At 43.3% G+C, this 17,019-nt stretch overlaps 1 protein-coding gene across 3 annotated transcripts in view; it reads right to left on the bottom strand.

The window, feature by feature from the left end:
• Positions 1–17,019, bottom strand: part of LCTL (lactase like) — a 79,151-nt gene that overhangs the window by 30,422 nt on the left and 31,710 nt on the right. For all 3 annotated transcript variants that reach the window (XM_082253014.1, XM_082253016.1, XM_082253015.1), the window contains exons 7-8: positions 14,392–14,446; positions 7,248–7,409 (exon numbers count right to left, since the gene is read on the bottom strand). In XM_082253014.1, coding sequence (XP_082109140.1) covers positions 7,248–7,409; positions 14,392–14,446 — 217 coding nt within the window. The remainder of the gene's footprint in view (positions 1–7,247; positions 7,410–14,391; positions 14,447–17,019) is intronic.

Raw genomic sequence — 17,019 nt, 5'->3', positions numbered from 1 at the left:
TCCTAATTTAATCTCTTTAGAGTTGCAGATTGGAGGACTTGGTGTATTCTGGGGTATGGACCCCATGTAGTGTCATAGTGGTCGGTCCTGCCGTCTTGTCCTTATTGTTCGGCTCCAAACCCAGCACTGACCCACCAACCTTCTTCCTTCCTGGACTGAGTGGGAATGATCAGAATCTCCAGTGTATGCCCCCCGGATCCTCCTAGCATGCCATTCTGGGTAACGCCAAAACGATTGAGTTTTTAACTAAAGACGACTCTTTCAGATCGAATGCCAAAAAAGACATGGTATGTGTATGGTGAGATATATTGAATGACACAAAAGAAAACAAATGCTAGGTAACACAATTTGTACCGTAATGCGAAATTAATATCTTTGTCTTTATCCTGTTATAGAACATGACAAAATAGTTATACAATTAAATTGGGACCACGGTCAAAAGACCCCTGAAGAAGAGCGACATTGAAACGCGTAGGGTCTTCAAAACCATACTTCAGGTTCCTCCATGTCTAAAATGATCATTTGATCTAACATTGAAAAGAGTCGCCCGAATTTTTAATGTATTTTTACAATTGTGCAACCGTGTAAAATATTTGCTCTCTTGCCAATTTTTGTACACTTTATCTATACAAAAATAAATTATTTTCTTTTCTATACCTACCTGTGTCGTTACCCGTTACAGTCCCAAACTGGGGGATCTTTTCCATATGTATGCTTTTCACTAGCTAAAGGGATGAGGGTTTAAAACGACTCAGCACCTCTTCAAATTTATCCAACTCCCACACCCCTTCTTTTTACACATACAGGAATGCTACTGTAATGGAAATCACAACATGGGCTCAGGAATACTTCCAGAAAACATTGTCGGTGAACACAATCCACCGTGCCATTCGCCGTTGCCGGCTAAAACTCTATAGGCCAAAAAAGAAGCCATATCTAAACATGATCCAGAAGCGCAGGCGTTTTCTCTGGGCCAATGCTCATTTAAAATGGACTGTGGCAAAGTGGAAAACTTCTGTGGTCAGACCAATCAAAATTTGAAGTTCTTTTTGGAAAACTGGGATGTCATGCAATCCGGACTAAAGAGGACAAGGACAACCCAAGTTGTTATCAGCGCTCAATTCAGAAGCCTCCATCTCTGATGGTATGGGGTTGTATGAGTGCGTGGGGCATGGGCAGCTTACGCATCTGGAAAGGCACCATCAATGCTGAAAGGTATATCCAAGTTCTAGAACAACATATGCTTCCATCCAGACGTCGTCTCTTTCAGGGAAGACCTTGCATTTTCCAACATGACAATGCCAGACCACATCCTGCATCAATTACAACATCATGGCTGCATAGAAGAAGGATCCGGGTACTGAAATGGCCAGCCTGCAGTCCAGATCTTTCACCCATAGAAAACATTTTGCGCATCATAAAGAGGAAGATGCGACAAAGAAGACCTAAAACTTGAGCAACTTGTCTCCTCAGTCCCCAGAAGTTTGCAGACTGTTATAAAAAGAAGAGGGGATGCCACACAATGGTAGACATGGCCTTGTCCCAACTTTTTTGAGATGTGTTGATGCCATGAAATTTAAAATCAAGTTATTTTTCCCTTAAAATTATACATTTTCTCAGTTTAAGCATTTGATATGTCATCTATGTTGTATTCTGAATAAAATATTGAAGTTTGAAACTTCGACATCATTGCATTCTGTTTTTATTCACAATTTGTACAGTGTCCCAACTTATTTGGAATGGGGTTTGTATATAATATATATATATATATATATATATATATTACATTAAGGTTATTGTAAAGATTTATTTTTTTCTTAAAAATTAAATATGTAAATACTTCATTGCTAAGTGCAATGGTATTGCACAGAGCGCCCAGAACCTCCTCTGCTTGGGTCGCCCACTGGTGCTCCTGGGTCCTTCTCCTTTTTTGTGTGCCTCCATAGCAAGCCACTTGCTATGGGGCACACCTGTGGGTAGATCCCGTGCTAGGCTGTGTGCCTCTATATGTGTGCGTGGCTCAGCCCCACTCTCTGCTCACAGGGTTTGGTTGCTTCTGTGAGCAGAGAGAGAAGAGAGAGCCGCTGCAGATAGTTACATCGCTGGATTAAGATAGGGAGCTGATCATGGAAGATTTTTATTTATTATTTATTTATTACAGGTACTTGTATAGCGCCGTCAATTTATGCAGCACTTTACACACATTGTACATTCACATCAGTCCCTGCCCTCAAGGAGATTACAATCTAAGGTCCCTAACCCATATTCATACACACACGTACTAGGGCCACTCTAGGCAGGAGCCAATTAACCTCCCAGCATGTCTTTGGAGTGTGGGAGGAAACCGGAGTACTCGGAGGAAACCTCCACAGGGAGAACAAGCAAACTCTTACCTTAATTTAAAGAGTGCATTAAGGTGAAAAACCTTCTGCCTTTAAAACCACTTAAATAAATGAGCATGAAACTACTACTGCTAATAACTAGATCAGGATATCTCAACTGGGGTTCAGTTAAACCCTAGGGTTCCGCTGTGATCCACTGTTGCAGTGAATTTATCTCCACTCAACTTTGGATTTAATGCCCTGCTTGACTGTCTTGCTGAATACAACCAGGCAGGTTGATGGCTCCAAATGGTACAGTTAGATTTCTGGCCCCTTCGTAACCAACAGCGGCATGGGCTGAGAGGAGCTGGCACAGCTGGCAGTGCAGGACAGAAGGAAGGACTGCTCCTGGTTAGATAAGTAACATCTCTCAAATACGCCCCTTCCTAACCAATTACACCACAAAGCTCCTAGTCCACTCCCTGGTTATCTTTCGCCTTGACGACTGCAACTCCCTCCTCACAGGATTACCTTTACATGGGCCCCCTTTAGTCCATCATGAATGCTGCTGCCAAACTCATCCACCTTACCAACTGCTCAGCGCCTGCGACCCCTTTCTGCCAATCCCTTCACTGACTTCCACTCAGCCAACAAATTAGATTCAAAATACTAACAGCAATTTAAAAAGCCATCCACAACTCTGCCACCAGCTATATCACGAACCTAGTCTCAAAATACCATCCTAATCATTCTTTTCATTCCTCCCAAGACTTCCTGCTCTCTAGCTCCCCCATCACCTCCTCCCAGATTTTCCTCCAGGACTCCTCCTGAGCCTATACCATTCTTTCGAACGCCCTACCCCAATATGTCCTACTCTGTCCACTTTTAGAAGATCCCTGACAACCCCTCTCTTCAGAGAAGCCTATCCTACCTCCACCTAACAACTGTACATCTATTTTCTCCATCAGTTCATCCCCCACCGTTATTACCTTTTGTGTTTCTTGACCTCATAGATTGTAAGCTCTAACGAGCAGGGCCTTCTGATTCTTACTGTAATAAATTGTATTGTAATCATACTCTTTGTCCTTATGTTGTAAAGCGCTGCGTAAACTGTTGTCGCTATATAAATCCTGTATGATAAAAATAAGTAAGATTATTAGTGCCTCTTGTCCCCTAACTCCCCATTATACTCACCTCCACCTTCCAGCGATGCGGTGGTTACATACCTCACCAGCTGCTGTCACCTTCACCCCGGGTGCTAGGGTTTTCAGCCTCTTGATTGGCCGGTGGAGGATGACGTCATCCCGCACATGTACACTGGAGACAGTCATTCCAGCACAACCAAAGTGCACCAGGAATGCATGCTAAGCTGCGTATGCTTGAGTAAATGAGGTGAGGCTTTGCTGATGTCCATAACCCAATCTTGTGCAAGCAAACATACCGTCATTTCATGTGATTGGGTATTCTTTGCTAAGTGCATCGTCACCACTTTTACTAAGCGAATGGAAAAATCCCTTGCACTGTACTTATTCCCTTGCAATGAAACAGTCTGTAAATCAACCTTCCTGTGGTAATTTATCCTTGAACTAATTTATCATCTGTAGCAATATTAGTACAGCATTTTATATTACAATGCCTTTAACTCATTGAGTAATAAAACACTGCATAGTTCTAAGATCAGCTTCACAGAATGCTAATGTACCAGCAATTGCCAAAAGTGCCATTTCTCTTTTTATAGCTATTTTGGGTTGCAGTAGCAAATTATTCTGGTTGAGTGGAAATGCTTAATGCAGATTGACCTGACATATTAATTTGGAAATGCTGAAAGTTTATAGCAGTTCAACATTATTGTATGCCAAACATTTTAAAACTTTAGAATCTTCTCTCTCTCTGCATCTGATTTTTTCTCCAATTACTGATCCAATGCCTTGTTCTGCCCTCTTTGTGGAGGCAGCCATTTTCTTAGCGGCAGGGTTTTGCTTTCTCATGTCAGAGTCTCCAGCAAGGAAAACAGTGAATACCCCAGGATGCTTATGCACTATCACATACCAGGGAATACAATGTTATTTTTCAGGAGGAATTCAAGACCAACATTTTTTATAGTACAGCCGTGACCAAAAGTATGGAGAATGACACAAATATTATTTTCACAGTCTGCTGCCTCGGTTTTTATGATGGAATTTGCATATACTCCAGAATGTTATGAAGAAGAGTGATCAGATGAATTGCAATTATTTGCAAAGTCCCTCTTTGCCATGAAAATGAATTTTAATCCCATAAAAACATTTTCACTGCATTTGTGAAGAAGGCTTTAGGGTGCCCAAGAAAGTCCAGCAAGCGCCAGGCCCATCTCCTACAGTTAATTCAGCTGTGGGATCGGGGCACCACCAGCGCAGAGCTTGCTCAGGAATGGCAGCAGGCAGTTGTGAGTGCATCTGCACACACAGTGAGGAGAAGACTTTTGGAGGATGGCCTGGTGTCAAGAAGGGCAATAAAGAGGCCACTTCTCTCCAGGAAAATAATCAGGGACGGACTGATATTCTGCAACGGGTACAGGGATTGGACTGCTGACGACTGGGGTAAAATTATTTTCTCTGATGAATCCCCTTTCTGATTGTGGCATCCGGAAAAAACCTTGTCCGGAGAAGAAAAGGTGAGCGCTACCATTAGTCCTGTCTCATGCCAACAGTAAAGCATCCTGAGACCATTCATGTGTGGGGTTGCTTTCCAGCCAATGGAGTGGGCTCACTCACAATTTTGCCTAAGAACACCACCATGAATAACCGCTTGCCGACCGCCGCACGACTATCTACTGCGGCGGTCAGCCCCATACAGGCAAAGTGACGTAGGACTACGTCGCTAGCCTGTAAACCTCTAGGGGGCGAGCGAGCGCCGCCAGAGGCGCGCCCCCGCTCGTTCACGGACATTCCAGTGCAAGTGACTGGCGGGTCCGATGTCTGCCGGTCACTTGCGATCACCTGGTGGAGAGGAAGAAAGGCAGACGGCTGATGTAAACAAAGCCGCCTGTCATTCTCCCGGATCTAACTGCAGAGATCATACAATCCTGCTATGTAGGATCATATATCTCTGTGGTTACATCACTAGCCATGCCCCTTTACAGTTAGAAGCACGCCCCTAGGGACACACTTAACCCCTTGGTCACTAATAAAGTTAACCCCTTCCCTGCCAGTGTCATTTTTACAGTAACAGTGCATATGTATAGCACTGATTACTGTAGTAATGTCACTGGTCCCCCCAAAAATGTCAGTCAGGGGTCCGATCTGTCCGCCGCAATGTCGCAGTCCCACAAAAAAAATCGCAGATCGCCGCCATTATTCGTTAAAAAAGAAAACAATAAAAATGACAAAAATCTTTCCCTTAGTTAGTAAATGCAATAACTTTTGTGCAAACCAATCAAAATACACTCATTGCGATTTTTTTTTTACCAAACATATGTATGTTTTCATATTAAAAAAATGTGAAAAATATTGTTGTTTTTTCAAAATTTACGCTTTTTCTTTGTTTATAGCGCAAAAAGTAAAAATCACACAGGTGATCAAATACCACCAAAAGAAAGCTCTGTTTGTGGGAAAAAAAGGACGTCAATTTCATTTGGGTACAGCCTCACACGGCCGCGCAATTGTCCGTTAAAGTCACGCAGTGCCGAATCGCAAAACAGGGCCTGGTCAGGAAGGGGGTAAAATCTTCCGGGGCTTAAGTGGTTAAAGAATGGTACAAAAACATCCGCGGAGAGCAACTTCTCTCAACTATCCAAGAGGGGATGAACAATGTCTTTTCCGGCATTATAGAGCACCTTGTCATAGGGCAAGTGTAATAATGAAGTGGCTTGGGGAACAAATCATCAAAATTGTGAGTCCATGGCCAGGGAACTCCCCAGATCTTAATCCCATTGAGAGCTTGTGGCCAATCCTCAAGAGGTGGGTGAATTAAAAAAAAAAACCCACAAATTCTGACAAACTCCAAGCATTGATTATGTAATAATGGGCTGCCATCAGTCAGGATGTGGCCCAGAAGTTGTTCGACAGCATGCCAGGGGGAATTGCAGAGGTCTTGGAAAAAAAGGCTCAACACTGCAAACAAGGAGTCTTTGTATCAAATTAATGTCCTTGTCAATAAAAGCCTTTTACACGTATGAAATGCTTGTAATTATACTTCAGTATCCCATAGTAACATCTGACAAAAAGGTCTTAAAACACTGAAGCAGCAGACTGTGAAAATTAATATTTGTGTAATTCTCAAAACTTTTCGCCACGGTTGTAATGTTTAGACCCAGCAAAGATTTCTAGGTGCTCCCTATAACAGTGTTTCTCAACCTTTTTTCAGTCAAGGCACCCTTTAAAATTATAGACAATCTAAAGGCACCCTTTAAAATTATGGACAGTCTTGAGGCACCCCATTCTAAAATGTAAAAAATGAAACTATTCTAATAGTTTTACATAATGCAGCAACATCCACACGTAGGACACCCAACATTAGAGGTGATTTATTCTTCCAAAGCAAATACTCTTTTGCACACCGGTACTGACTAGTATTCCAATGTTTCTCTTCTCCCTCAATTTCTCTCCATCTGTTAGCTAATGTCACCCAGTGCTGAGGGAGAGGGGCACAGGAGGGACAATCACGGATGCTGTAGAGTGAACAGACATCCTCCTTTATTCACTGTTGTCATTAGTTGTTAGGATGCCAGTGTCTAGAAAGGCTTTGTGTAACTAAAAGGAAGGCCTGATCCACCTGCTGGCTTGTATACAATTTTTGATGCATTTTTAGGAATTTTTCCAAGGCACCCCTGAAGAAACCTCAAGGCACCCCAGGGTGCCTGGGCACACTGGTTGAAAAAGGCTGCCCTATAACATAGAAAATCTTTAGGTTTTGACCTCTGGTCCATTTTAAGCAGGACGCCCTTACCTATATATTCTTTCATGATCTGTGGGTAGTCTCCATTGAAAAGAGGATTAGCAAACCATCCAAAATTAAACTGAACAAATCTCTCTGCAGCTTCAATATCCTTCTGACTGGAGATGTCCACAGGTTCACCCCATTCTGTAGTCAGGGAGATTCCAACCATTCCTAAAGAGGATAAAGAAATTCACACACACGTACTCCTCAACAATAAAGGGTTGGAAGAAAGTACATTTGTATCAGTAAAGTCCCGTAAGATGACTTGAAAAGTTTCACAATTCTGAGAATATTTTTTTTTTTTAAATATTCAATTTAGGCCCCTTTCACACGGGGCGGATTATGATGCGATCAGCAGGGGATCTGTAAAGCTGATCAAAGCAGAGCAGGTGAATGACACATCGGTTTCTGCAGAGTGGACCCAGACAGCACCCACTCCGCACCTATGGGTGGCCGGGAGTAAACAGACTCGGCTGTCCTTTTCCACCCAACCACCTCCAATCCTGCTCTGTTTAAGCAGAAGAGGACGGAGTTCTCTCCGTTTTTTTTTTTTTTTTTTGGCCTGATCAGACCCAGAGGTAAGCAAGTGAAAATGGACACGAGTCCGTTTACACCCACCTGTCCATAGGGATGAATGGACCTTTTGATCAGGTGTGCCTTTAACACTGACAGACGGAACTGATCAGAATGCCTGCGTGAAAGTGGTCCTAATATTAAATGAATAATTACAGGGATGGTATATTTTTACATACTGTAGTTACATGTTCAAACTTAGACCAGTGTAACTATGTACACTAAATTGTCAAAAGTATTGGGACATCTGCCTTTTCACGCACATGAACTTTAAGTCCATAGGGTTCAATATTGAGTTATGCCCCATACACACGTGCAGATTATCTGCAGACTTTTGTCTGCAGACTTACCAAAACCATATAATATGAGGTCAAACCTAAACACTTTCAATTTGTATGCAATCCGGCAGGCCCTTGCACTACATAGAAAAGGTAAGTCTGCAGACAAAAGTCTGCAGATAATCTGCACGTGTGTATGGGGCATTAGTCCACCCTTTGCAGCTTTAACAGCTTCAACTCTTCTGGGAAGGCTGTCCACAAGGTTTAGGAGTGTGTCTATGGGAATGTTTGACCATTCTTCCAGAAGCGCATTTGTGAGGTCAGGCATGGATGTTGCATGAAAAGGCCTGGCTCGCAGTCTCAGCACTCTCTAATTCTTCCCAAAGGTGTTCTGTCGGGTGGAGGTCAGGACTCTGTGTTGGCCAGTCAAATTCCTCCACCCCAAACTCACTCAACCATGTCTTTATGGTCCTTGCTTTGTGCACTGGTCCATATCATTTCATGGAGAGGGGATTATGGTGTGGGTTGTTTTTCAGGGGTTCGGCCTGGCCCCTTAGTTCCAGTGAAGGGAACTCTAAAGGCGTCGGCATACCAGACATTTTGGACAATTTCACGCTCCCAACTTTTTCGGAACAGTTTGGTGTTGGCCCCTTCCTGTTCCAACATGACTGCACACCATTGCACAAAGCAATGTCCATAAAGACATGGATGAGCGAGTTTGGGGTGGACTAACTTGACTGGCCTGCATAACTTGGCCTTGACCTGAACCCGACAGAACACCTTTGGGATGAATTTGAGTGGAGACTGCGAGGCCTTCTCGTTCACGTCAGTAACTGACCTCACAAATGTGCTTATGGAAGAATGGTCAAACATTCCCCTCAACTCAATATTGAACCCTACAGACTAAAGACTGGGATGCCATTAAAGTTCATGTGCATATAAAGGCAGGCATTCCAATACTTTTGACAATATAGTGTTTGTGAAGATTTCCGTAAACTTCCCAAAATGTTGTGCTGTGTTTCTAGCCTACCAGTGCAATACATCTGCTCACCTCCAAATATAATATCAAGGACATACAAGCTTAAATCATGAATACCAAAGGGGCGTCTTTTCCTCCATACTTCTGTATTCTCCTCCAGCAGCGCCTGACTCCCACTATGGACCCCAATATAATAGAGACAACAAATTGATTCCTCTAACTTCTTTTTGTCTAAATATAATCGTCAAACTGACATGTTATTCCATCCAGGGCAGTATTTCCTCCACTTAAACACTCCTCTTCTTTAGCCAACATTCACAGGCAAGGTAACATGAGAATTCCAAGCGCACCCCCAGTGCTATGGTAAGCGCTTCACAATGAATACAGGAACTTGTCAAGAACTCGTACAAATACAACCTTCACCTACAGCATGGATCGGCTCCTATGTTCTTTTATTCTGAGTATGTATAGTGTGGTAAGGAAGTACTGTTAATGTTTAGTGGCATTCAAGGATTGTATTTTGTATCACATTGGTATAGTCCAGGGGTCTTTAAACTATGACCCTTCAGTTGTTCAGGAACTACAATTCCCATTATGCCTAGTCATATCTCTAAATATCAGAGTTTTACATTGCCTCATGGGACGTGTAGTTCCTCAACAGCTGGGAGGGCCGTAGTTTGAGGATCCCTGGTATAGTCACACTAGATTAGTACTGCGCTAATTGTTCATTTATATATGTCCATTTGTTACGTGGCTACCTCCGATCCGCTCCACCTGAATACAAGTGGGTGAAGTCCTCTCCTGTTTTTTTTTGGCCTGATCGGACCCGGAGGTAGGCAGTTGTAAACGGACCCAAGTCTGTTTACACTCACCTGTTCATAGGAATGAATAGAACTGATCTGAACGCCCATGTGAAAGCGGCCTTAAAATTAAGGAGAATTCCAGGGATGGTATATTTTTACATAGTTACATGTTTCAGCTTAGAGCAGTGTAACTATGTATATACCATACCTGGCCAATACCCCTGAAAGCTGGAAATCACTGAAGAAATCACTACTACAGTGATTTCCATTAGCTTTTAGGTCCTGTGCTCAGTGGCCAACCTGATGCATTGGGAACACAGGAGGTCAACTGCTCAGCAAAGTCGCCATTCAGAGAATGCTCAGAATTTTCTGAATGAATGCCAAGTGTTCTCTGCTTGAAGATTGAGATTGTGATGTGACAACCCCCTCTCTCTGCTGCCTCTTCCAATCAGGGAATGCTTTGCATTTATTCAGAAAAAGCAGAGCATTCCCTGAATGAAGCCAGTGCTAAATGGCTAAGTACAGCTACTTGCACGGGACCCTGAAGCTAGTGGAGATCACTGTATAGTAGCAGTGTAGTAGCGGTGTCTACTTCAGTGATTTCCAAATTCCAGGGGCATTGGCCAAGTATGCCATATATACAGTATAATTACATTGATCCAAGCTGGACTAATGTAATTTTGTATATTAAAGCCATACCTGGAATTTTTTTTTAAATCATGTGTTTGCTTTAACTAATACACAAATTAATCTCGTTTAATATTTTATTAATATCTCTCTCTCTCTGTATATATATATATATATATATATATATATATATATATATATATAGTGCCTTGCAAAAGTAATCGGCCCCCTTGAACTTTGCGACCTTTTGCCACATTTCAGGCTTCAAACATAAAGATATAAAACTGTAATATTTGTATGAAGAATCAACAAGTGGGACACAATCATGAAGTGGAACGAAATTTATTGGATATTTCAAACTTTGTTCACAAATAAAAAACTGAAGAATTGGCTGTGCAAAATTATTCAGCCCCTTTACTTTCAGTGCAGCAAACTCTCTCCAGAAGTTCAGTGAGGATCTCTGAATGATCCAATGTTGACCTAAATGACTAATGATGATAAATAGAATCCACCTGTGTGTGATCAAGTCTCCGTATAAATGCACCTGCACTTTGATAGTTTCAGAGATCCGTTTAAAGCGCAGAGAGCATCGTGAAGAACGAGGAACACACCAGGCAGGTCCGAGATACTGTTGTGGAGAAGTTTAAAGCTGGATTTGGATACAAAAAGATTTCCCAAGCTTTAAACATCCCAAGGAGCACTGTGCAAGTGATAATATTGAAATGGAAGTAGTATCAGACCACTGCAAATCTACGAAGACCTGGCCGTCCCTCTAAACTTTCAGTTCATACAAGGAGAAGACTGATCAGAGATGCAGCCAAGAGGCCCATGATCACTCTGGATGAACTGCAGAGATCTACAGCTAAGGTGGGAGACTCTGTCCATAGGACAACAATCAGTCGTATACTGCACAAATCTGGCCTTTATGGAAGAGTGGCAAGAAGAAAGCCATTTCTTAAAGATATCCATAAAAATGTTGTTTAAAGTTTGCCACAAGCCACCAGGGAGACACACCAAACGTGGAAGAAGGTGCTCTGGTCAGATGAAACCAAAATCAAACTTTTTGGCAACAATGCAAAACGTTATGTTTGGCGTAAAAGCAACACAGCTCATCACCCTGAACACACCATCCCCACTGTCAAACGTGGTGGTGGCAGCATCATGGTTTGGGCCTGCTTTTCTTCAGCAGGGACAGGAAAGATGGTTAAAATTGATGGGTAGATTGATGGAGCCAAATACAGGACCATTCTGGAAGAAAACCTGATGGAGTCTGCAAAAGACCTGAGACTGGGACGGAGATTTGTCTTCCAACAAGACAATGATCTAAAACATAAAGCAAAATCTACAATGGAATGGTTCACAAATAAACATATCCAGGTGTTAGAATGGCCAAGTCAAAGTCCAGACCTGAATCCAATCGAGAATCTGTGGAAAGAACTGAAAACTGCTGTTCACAAACGCTCTCCATCCAACCTCACTGAGCTCAAGCTATTTTGCAAGGAGGAATGGGCAAAAATTTCAGTCTCTCAATGTGCAAAACTGATAGAGACATACCCCAAGCGACTTACAGCTGTAATCGCAGCAAAAGGTGGCGCTACAAAGTATTAACTTAAGGGGGGCTGAATAATTTTGCATGCCCAATTTTCAGTTTTTTATTTGTTAAAAAAGTTTGAAATATCCAATAAATTTCGTTCCACTTCATGATTGTGTCCCACTTGTTGTTGATTCTTCACAAAAAATTACAGTTTTATATCTTTATTTTTGAAGCCTGAAATGTGGCAAAAGGTCGAAAAGTTCAAGGGGGCCGAATACTTTCGCAAAGCACTGTATATAAATAACTAAGCTTCTCGGGCCGCTGCTTAACAACCAGCTATTTCTTCACACTGAATTCAGATCGGTCAATCGTTTTTCGACCAATCCAAATTCTAATTGTTCCTAAAAGTTGGAATTAGTTAGAAAACAAGTAAACAAAACTATGTTTAATGGATTTCAATAAAATTCATTACTATACTGAACAAAATTATAAATGCAACACTATTTTCTGCCACCATTTTTCATGAGCTGAACTCAAAGATCTAAGAAAACCGGGATTCATCCGTGAAGAGAACACCTTTACAAAGTGGCAGGCACCATTGAATGTGAGCATTTGCCCACTCATTTCAGTTACGATGACAAACTGCAGACAGGTGGAGACCCAGATGAGGATAACGAGCATGCAGATGAGCTTCCTTGAGACAGTTTCTGACAGTTTGTGCAGAAATTCTTTCATTATGCAAACCAATTGTTGCAGCAGCTGTCCGGATGCCTGGTCTCAGACGATCTTGGAGGTGAAGATACTGGATGTGGAGGTCCGGGGCTGGTGTGGTTACACGTGGTCTGCAGTTGTGAAGCCGGTTGGATGTACTGCCAAATTCTCTGAGACAGCTTATGGTAGAGAAATGAACATTTCATTCACGGGCAACAGCTCTGGTGCACATTACTGCAGTCAGCATGTCAATTGCACGCTCCCTCAAAAGTTGCGACATCTGTGGCATTGTGCTGTGTGATAAAACTGCACATTTTAGAGTGGCCTTTTATTGTGGCCAGCCTAAGGCACACCTGTGCAATAATCATGCTGTCTAATCAGCATCTTGATATGCCACTCCTGTGAGGTGGATGGATTATCTCGGCAAAGGAGAAGTGCTCACTAACACAGATTTAGACAGATTCAGTGTGTGTGTTTGCTGTTAACAGTACATTGTATACCCCTGTATGTTGTGGTCTTTAAGGTGCCCATCTAAAAGTTTTTTGAAACTATCGATGCTCCCTGCTGATACCACTTCCTGTAGAAGAGCATTCCACATCCTTACCGCTCTGACAGTAAAGAACCCCTTACGTAGTTTAAGGTTAAAACATTTTTCTTCTAGTTTTAGTGAGTGGCCCCGTGTCTTATTGAATTTCCTTTCTCTGAAAAGTTTGTTCCCTATGCTAAGGTCACCAGTACGGTATTTGTATATTGATATCATATCCCCTCTCAAGCGTCTCTTCTCCAGAGAGAATAAGTTCAATGCTTGCAGTCTTTTCTCATAGCTGATGTCCTCCATTCCCCTAATTATCTTTGTTCCCCTTCCCTGCACTTTTTCCAGTTCCAGCACATCCTTTCTGAGGACCGGTGTCCAGAACTGGACAACATACTCCAGATGTGTCTGGACCAGAGTCTTGTAGAGAGGGAGAATAATCTCTTTATTTCTGGAGTGAATCCCCTTTTTTATGCATGCCAGTATTCTGTTGGCTTTGCTTGCAGCGTCTTGGCATTGCATGCCACTGCCAAGCCTGTTGTCCACTAGGATCCCCCAGGTCCTTTCCCATCATAGATTCACCCAGAGGTTCACCGCCTAGCGAATAACTTGCGTTCATATTTCCGACACCCAAGTGCATTACCTTACATTTTTCAACATTGCTCCCCCAACTTTTTGCTTGTTTATTATTAAACCTCATCTGCCATGTAGTTGCCCACCCCATTATTCTGTTCAGGTCCGCTTGTAAGGTTTCCACATCCTGCATAGAAGAATGTAACTGTCACATTGGTTGCGCTCTCAACCAAACTGTCAAACCATCCAATGGCTGGTGTCATAACTGATCACATGTGCAGCACCATGGAAGTTGAAGATCAAATTGAGGCCAAGATGGCAGCTTCCTTGGCTGAAAACAGTAGGAGGGTTTAGTCCCACTTTAAAATCAAGAAATGTGTAGCCACGTCAAGATGGCTGATTATGTAACTTACATTTTGGTTTTCAATCAGAAATTTACATTAGTGAAATCATTTTTTAGTATGTAAGTTGAGACCTGTAACCATTTTACCATGGCAATCTTTGTGTATATGTGAACATATATTGAAGGCACTAAAGTCATACCTTTCTGCTTGCCGCGCCAGTATTTGTTATAGCTGTGCCACGTCCTGGCATGTGCCTGCAACATATAGAACATCACGTCACAGGTGTGTTATTGGCTTCTGTGTAAAAACTGGTTAGTGGATTGAGGTGTATACTTGTATGTAAATCTGACCCCCAGGTATGATGGGTATTGTATAGTTCTATTGGTCCAGCTTGGCACAATGTTGTGTATATCTCATACCTGAGGGGCCGCTGGGGAAGCTGACAAACACTGTAGTAGTCCTTGTTACATATTCAGGTTGACAAAAAGACACAAGTCCATCTGGGTCAACCAAAAAAAAAAACAGTAAAGAAAACCCTACCATACAATCCCATAGACACAATCCTATACCCACAGTTGATCCAGAGGAAGGTGAAAAACCAAAGGAAAGCATGATCCAATTTGCTACAGAAGGGGAAAAAATTATTTCCTGATGCCCCGAGAGGCAATCTGATATTCCCTGGATCAACTTTACCTATAAATATTAGTACCCATTTATATTATGTACACCTAGGAAATAATCCAGGCCTTTTTTAAAGCAATCTACTGAGCTGGCCAGAACCACCTCTGGAGGGAGTCTATTCCACATTTTCACAGCTCTTACGGTGAAGAAACCATTATATTTGGGGACGAAATCTCTTTTCCACTAGACGTAAAGAGTAGGGATGCACCGAATGTTCGGCCACCGAACATTATTCGGCTGAAAATAGAAAAAATAGCACTTTCGGTGTTCGGCCGAATAAGTAAAAAGGCCGAATAAATTTGTGCCGAACAATGTCAGCGGCGGTCACTAAATGGCGGCCCGCGCGATGCTTCCGCCCGGACCGCGAGCCCGCTACCTAGGAGTCCTTCAGTCCCCTTCCTCACTGCGGCTCCCTGCTCACACGCCGCCGGTGTCCTGTCCGGCCGCGAGTAGGGGGTGTGACGTCACGCGCGCGTCCCGCCCCCTGCTCCTGACTGCGGCTCCTTCACACTCGGTCCAGCGAGCGTGACACTATGCGCACGCCCCGCCCCCCTGTTCGCGGCTTTTGGCTCCGACCTGGCTGCAGTTCAGGTATGTGGAGCACATTTGGGGGAGAATACGGTAGCTGCACAAGCATTAGTGTGCAGACTGGCATATTTTGCCATATGTTGCCATGCTCATTAGAGTGCCCTATAAAGTGCCCCTTAAAAAAAAAAAGAAAAAAAATGTGCCCAACAGAGTGCTCCCTTGACATAAAATGTGGCCATCAGCGTGCCCCTTATTTTATGCTAAGGGACATGCTGATGAGCATATTTTATGTTAAGGGGCACTCTGATGGGCATATTTTATGTTAAGGGCAACGCTAATGGGCATATTTTATGTTAAGAGCAACGCTGATTTAAATGTTTTGTTTTGCCCATCAGAGTGCCCCCTAACATAAAATGTGCCCATCAGCGTGCCCCCTAACATAAAATGTGCCCATCAGCGTGCCCCCTAACATAAAATGTGCCCATCAGAGTGCCCCCTTACATAAAATGTGCCCATCAGCGTGCCCCTTATTTTATGTTATTTTTATGGTGAAAAAATTGGCAAAATAAATGGAAAAAATGCGAAACACCGCATTCGGTATTCGGCCTTCGGCCAAGCATTTCATTATTATTCCGCTTCGGCTTCGGCCAAGAATTTCATTTCGGTGCATTCCTAGTAAAGAGGGCCTAGTCTACTCTACTATAGTGATAGCCGCAATCTTCTGGGTCCTGTGCTGATCGTCAGCCTTCCATCTACACACTGACCGCAGGGGGTCACTTGCTTGACATTGCCACCATTCACAGAACGCCTTGTATTTTTTTTAATGAATGCAAGGCATTTTCTGTTTGAATAAAGTGGAGAGGCAAGACAGTGATGTCACAATCGCCTCCTCGTCCAATCAGAAAAAGCCTTGCATTTATTGAAAGTATTACAAGACTTTTTCTGAATGGTGACAGTACCAGACAAGAACCCCCTGTGGTCATTATGGAAATGAAAGCCGGTTGGTATAGACCGTGGAAGATTGCAGATCATCTCTGTAGTAACAAGGACTACTACAGTGATTGTCAGCTTCCCCAGCTGCCCCTCATGTATGAGATATACATACAGTGGCGGCCCTTCCATTGGGGGCACAGGGGCGCTGCCCCCCCCCATCCATGCGTCCGGCCCCCTAATCTACATGCAGGGCGCCGGATGCATAGATTCCAATGGGGTTTTTTTTTTAAGCACGGCACGTGATTAGAGCCAGAGGCTCGAATAGGCTTCAAAAAAGGGTGGGCTCAGGGCGCAGTGAGCACACCCAGTTGTGTGACCATAGCGAATGAATATTTGTATTTATCACACTCATTCTCCTCCCAGCCAAACAAGAAGCGGGTCCTGAGACCCGTTTCCCAATTGACTGAAAGGAGAAGCCGCTGCCGAGGGAAGCCGCTGCTTGCCTTCCACGTCCGTCCAGGGTGAGTGAGCCGGCGACGGGGGAGGGGTGGGGGTTTGTATGGTGTGCGGGCTGGAGCTAGTGTGGTCCAGGGGGTATGGTGTGGTCTGTCTGCCGCCCCCCCCGGCCCATGAAGCACCAGCCGCCACTGTATACTTACTTATATTGTGCCAAGCTGGACCGATA

Source organism: Pelophylax lessonae, assembly GCF_965119305.1.
Source record: "Pelophylax lessonae genome assembly, chromosome: 4".
Taxonomy (NCBI): Eukaryota; Metazoa; Chordata; class Amphibia; order Anura; family Ranidae; genus Pelophylax; species Pelophylax lessonae.
The sequence above is the reverse complement of the archived record's forward strand: the minus strand, read 5'-3'. Positions and strand labels throughout refer to the sequence as shown.